At 41.8% G+C, this 5,455-nt stretch overlaps 1 protein-coding gene across 1 annotated transcript; it reads right to left on the bottom strand.

The window, feature by feature from the left end:
- Positions 1 to 3,576: 3,576 nt before the first annotated feature.
- PGK2 (phosphoglycerate kinase 2) lies at positions 3,577 to 5,247 on the bottom strand. Its single transcript, XM_020894220.2, has one exon. The coding sequence runs from the start codon at positions 5,113 to 5,115 to the stop codon at positions 3,862 to 3,864; it is 1,254 nt and encodes a 417-aa protein (XP_020749879.1). The 5' UTR covers positions 5,116 to 5,247; the 3' UTR covers positions 3,577 to 3,861.
- Between the last annotated feature and the right edge of the window lie 208 nt (positions 5,248 to 5,455).

The raw sequence follows: 5,455 nt of genomic DNA, 5'->3' as shown, positions 1-5,455 counted from the left end.
TAGCATTCACCTAGGGGTCAGGTAAAGGAAAGTGAGTGAAACAACATGGAGGGCTGGAAGGTGGTGACCATTTTTCTCCCATGGCAGTTGGTAAAGCCATTGCCTGTGCTATGGAGTAGACCGAACACTTTCTTTTATTTTTATTTTTCCTTTTTTTTTCCATTTATTTTTATTAGTTGGAGGCTAATTACTTTACATCATTGCAGTGGTTTTTGTCATACATTGGAATGAATTAGCCATGGATTTACATGTATTCCCCATCCCCGTCCCCCCTCCCACCTCCCTCTCCACCTGATCCCTCTGTGTCTTCCCAGTGGGCCAGGCCCGAGCACTTGTAGACCGAACACTTTCTTACAAAGCCGAAAAGCACAGGGATAGTGTTTAGAAAGAAGCAGACTGTCAGCATGTTTTGGCTGTTACATGCAGTTTTAAGCAAACAATGAGCATAGTCAGGAAATATTGGACAATCTGCTTGTTGTCTGCAACCTAAATTGGCCAATAGACCAGGAAAGGTGAGGGAGGCCAAGAATATGAGAGCAGAGTTGAAAAAACAAACTGTCTCAATATCACAAATAGCAAGAGAAAGAAGGCCACTCGGAATTTTTCTCATAATCTCCCATGTGGACTTTTCAGATAAAAATATGGGAAGGTCACAGGCAAAGATGTGATTATAGGTATTGCCTCCCATCACTGCCTACATTTTTCAGGGGGCCACAAATTAACCACGCTTAAAATGAGGAAGAGGGAAACGGACCCAGCAAAGAATCCAGTGAATTAAAAGCAAAAGTCAAAGGATTAAGAACTATAGCTAGAACAGATTTTGGGGTGAGGCTCTTTTGACATGAGAGATAGATGGGCTTCTGGGCTGGACAACTGGGGCGTATCAAATGGAATAAAACTGAAGCTTTGTTCTCACCCAGACACTCTGAGGACAAAGCTAGTGACAGAAGCTGAGCTCTACTGCAATGAAGAGATAAGATGCCACACCTGAGGTCAAGGAAAACTTCCCTGTTTGCACAAACGCGGGAAGGCTCACTGGGGATCAAAAAGCGAAGGGAGTGCCATTCCATGAGAAATATGGATATGCACCCATACACCTCTGCAGTGGGATCCGTCTTAGCAAAAAATTGCTCATGCATTTCTGGGAGAGTCTTAGGACCACTCAGGTGTGAAAAAAAGAAACAACTGGCCAAAGGTAAACAAAAAAATAGAAGGACTATCTTACGTAAGTGATTTAAATCACCTCCTTACTGCACTTCTCATTCAGAATGCCCACATTCCTCTCCAGGTGTGTATTTCTACCCTGCTCTGACTTCAACTGTTAATTTGTGTGCTCTCCCAGTTGTGCTGTGTTTCCACTAATAAACTTTGTATCTGTTTTGCAGTTTTTGCCTCCTTGAAACATTTTTGCTTTCAAAGAGGGGTAAGAGTCAGGGAATTTTGCTTCTAGCCTCTAGCCTGGTGGTCTACCTGCTAGACTGGTGGCCAGCTTCAGTTCCTGGAAAGTGAAATAAGATCTTGCTTCAACTATTTGCCCTCCCGAGAACACTTTCACAGGGAATTAAATAGATCAGAAATCTTGATTCTTGAGAAAGTTGAAAAATCACTAGGTCTGGTCTTCAAAAGCTTTTAATTGTGTGATTATATAAAGAATTTCTTGGTTTCTTAAACTTCACCAGCAAGGATGATGCTAGGAAAGCTGTACAGTGGCCTAAAGTGGCCCAGATTTCCAATATCTGCTTCAAAAGATGGCATGGAAGATTAGGAAACAAGAAAACTTCCAGGATAATGAAACCTGGGGCCAAAAATAGACAATGAAGAAGTAACTTCCTTCCAAAGAAGAAAATCAGAGTGTGATCAAGGAAATCCTCCTACTGTCAGGTCAGGGAGTTCTTGAAGTTTCTATCCAGCAAAGTTTATTTCATACATGTAATGAACCACGGATTTTTTTTTTTTAGATTAAGGTTTTTATTGCAGTTATTCCATTTCTTTTCCACTTTTGTATTATCAGGTGGTTATGTATGGGCTTCCCTGGTGGCTCAGAGGGTAAAGCGTCTGCCTGCAATGTGGGAGACCCAGGTACAATCCCTGGGTCGGGAAGATCCCCTGGAGAAGAAACTGGCAACCCACTCCAGTACTCTTGCCTGGAAAACCCCATGGACGGAGAAGCCACGGAGGTCCCAAAGAGTTGGACATGACTGAACAACTTCATTTTCACCTTTCATGTGTGCAGAGGGGCTTTGGAAGTGTAAGAAAAAGAAATGACTATACTTTTTTTAACTCACCAGACTGTTGGACTTCCCAATGGATCACATAGAAAAGGTTGTGTATCACCCAGGGGTACCCAGTTTTGAGTGGAATGCAGTAACTGAATAAGACATTTGATTGTGCCTCTTGAAGAAGGCATGTTTTCTACATGTAGGAAGGGATACATGGATACTCGTACATAGATACTTGGGTGGCCAGAGTACCAGTCCATCAGAAACCATTACTTTTATGCCAGTATTTATTCCTATCCCTACTTCCTTTTAGTAACAGAATCTACTTCCTTTTAGTAACAGAGTTTTAGTAGAATACAAGTTGCTCGACTGGAGAGAATACATTCCCAAGCTTCCACTGCAGAAAAGGACTTATCACACAACTAACAGCCAAGAGAATAAGTGAAAAAAAAATCTTGGGAATTTTTGGTATATAAAAGAAATACACTGTCTTGTACTAACTTTCCCTTTGGGCTGCCTATCAGGTAATAAAACTCTGACAGATACCTTAGGCATATGGAACTCCTTTATTGGGAGGAGCAAGCTTTTTCACAAGATGACCTCATGGAGAAGAGAACACCTATTTAGCCCAGACTTCTATGCAAGAGAATAACAGGTTATAATCTTGCTTCAAATACTACACTGTTCATTTTCACTCTTAATTTGTTAACAGCATTGCCCTGGACTAGCCCTTGGTTCACAGAATTAAGCAAAATATTCTCCAGTAAGCATTTTCATTTCTTGCACATTTCTTAGTATTTTATTATACTATTTTCTAATATGGAAGTGCTTTCACATCTCTACTTTCCCCCATAACTAAACTACATATGTGTACTAATTTTCCCCATAACTAAACTATATATATGCACATATTTTTATCTCAAAAACCCAATTTTAATATTTAACAGCTATGTTATCTATTTATTAAATAATACCAGCTTTAAAAATAAAGCAATTACTTATTTATTTAAAATCTGGATTTAATTTTTAGTTCCCATTCTAACAGGTATGCATGTGTACTCTTGTATATCTGCACACACAACTATATTTCCTTCCTTGGGTTTAATTTTTTCCCCTTTTAATTTCTAAGGTTTAATGTGTATCTTTTATTTCTCTTTCTTATTTAGAAAAAAATTTCCCTTAGCAGAGCTTTAATGGTTCCCACAAGTTCTTAAATGTATTTACTTTTCTCAGTTTACTTGGACTCTTTAATAATTTGCTTCTATCCCACCCTTCCTCAGCAACCTTTTTTTGTCTTGTTTCCATGGTTCAAGTAGTGAAACAATAATAAACTTGGTCTAAAATTAAGAGAGAGAGCTTCAGCTTATTCAACTCACTTTAATAAGTAACTCACTTTCTATGAATCACAACGGTAAAGTTCAAATGAGAACTTGAAGAGAGTAAGCAAATGCATGACATAAGTAAAATGAGTTGTGTTGCTGTGCTGATGTTAAGAGTTTCTGATGGTCGACCCATCCTTTGGTCATATTGCCTGAGTTTTGATTTAAAGGTTCATTTTAACAAAAGTTGAGTTGAGGTGTGAAAGCACTAAGTTGACTTACAGGCTGTGGACAGAAAAGAGTAGGAAGGGACACTTTGTCAACTACAGGTTGCTGAGGGCATTCACTCCAGGAAGGACTTTACCTTCCAGAAGCTCTAGACTGGCACCTCCTCCAGTGCTCACGTGACTGACTTTATCTTCAGTGTTCCATTTGGCACAGCAAGTAGCAGTGTCTCCACCTCCTATAATGGTGATGCAGCCCTTGGAAGTGGCTTTCACAACTTCATCCATGAGGGCTTTCGTTCCTTTAGCAAAAGCATCCCATTCAAATACCCCTACAGGTCCATTCCACACAATTAACTTGGCTCGCTCCACCACATCTGCATACTTCTTATTGGTCTCAGGACCACAGTCCAAACCCATCCAGCCAGCAGGTATCCCTGATGCTACAGTGGCTTGGCCAACCTTAGCATTCTCATCAAACTTGTCAGCAGTGACAAAGTCAACAGGAAAGGTAATGTTCACACCATTTTTTCCAGCTTTGGCCATAATTTCTTTGACAATCTTGGCTCCCTCTTCATCGAACAAGGAAGCACCAATCTCCATGTTGTTCAATACCTTAAGGAAGGTGTAAGCCATCCCCCCACCAATAATCATCTCATTGACTTTGTCCAGCATATTTTTGATGAGTTGGATCTTGTCTGCCACTTTGGCTCCACCGAGTATAGCCAGAAATGGTCTCTCTGGGTTTTCCAAGGCTTTGGCAAAGTAATCTAGCTCCTTTTTCATCAGGAATCCAGATACCTTCTGGGGAAGATTCACTCCCACCATGGAACTGTGGGCCCGGTGAGCTGTGCCAAAAGCATCATTGACATACACATCCCCTAGCTTGGAGAGGGATGCTCGGAAGGCTTCTATTTTATCTGGCTCAGCTTTAAGTTTATTTCCAGAAGGATCTTGGCCCTTCCCTTCTTCTTCCACATGAAAGCGCAGGTTTTCCAGCAAGATGACTGTACCCGTGGCTGGGCTGGCGCAAGCCTTCTCCACTTCCGGACCCACACAGTCCTTTAGGAACAGAACGTCCTTGCCCAACAAGGATTTGAGTTCAGCAGCAACAGGCTCTAAGGAGTATTTATCAGGCATCGGTACACCATCAGGTCTACCTAAATGACTCATAAGAACGACTGACTTGGCTCCATTATCCAGACAGTACTTGATGCTTGGGAGAGAGGCCTTGATTCTTTGGTTGTTTGTAATCTGGTTCTTCTTCATGGGGACATTGAAGTCAACTCTCATGATGACTCGCTTCCCTTTCACATCCACTTTGTCCAAAGTTAACTTCTTAGAAAGAGACATCTTGATGATACAAAGACAGGTTAACACATAGATCCCGGTGTTGAAGAGGACCACGGTACTGCTGGTGAGATGTTGGGTGGGTGGTGTTTCCTAACGCCTTTCCTCTTGGCCTGCCCCTTTCTTCCGGCAGTAACTCTCCCACGAGGCCAGCCATGATTGGACCGGGGAAAGGAAACCGGCTTCGCGATTTGTCAATGGTCCTGTCAGTCTGAATTTGGAGTGTGCTGAGTCGTGCAGATTCTAACTGCCGGCGCCGAGGGTGAACCCGGAACTGGCGGCTTGGGGGTGACTACTGAAGAAGTGAAGAAACTGGAGTTAGAATGATTCTGAGGTATACGCC

This window comes from Odocoileus virginianus, chromosome 27, assembly GCF_023699985.2.
Source record: "Odocoileus virginianus isolate 20LAN1187 ecotype Illinois chromosome 27, Ovbor_1.2, whole genome shotgun sequence".
Lineage (NCBI taxonomy): Eukaryota > Metazoa > Chordata > Mammalia > Artiodactyla > Cervidae > Odocoileus > Odocoileus virginianus.
This window is presented reverse-complemented; position numbering and strand designations above follow the sequence as displayed.

Excerpts from the sequence above, each read along its gene's own strand:
- PGK2 (XM_020894220.2), bottom strand. The coding sequence starts at position 5,115 with ATGTCTCTTTCTAAGAAGTTAACTTTGGACAAAGTGGATGTGAAAGGG.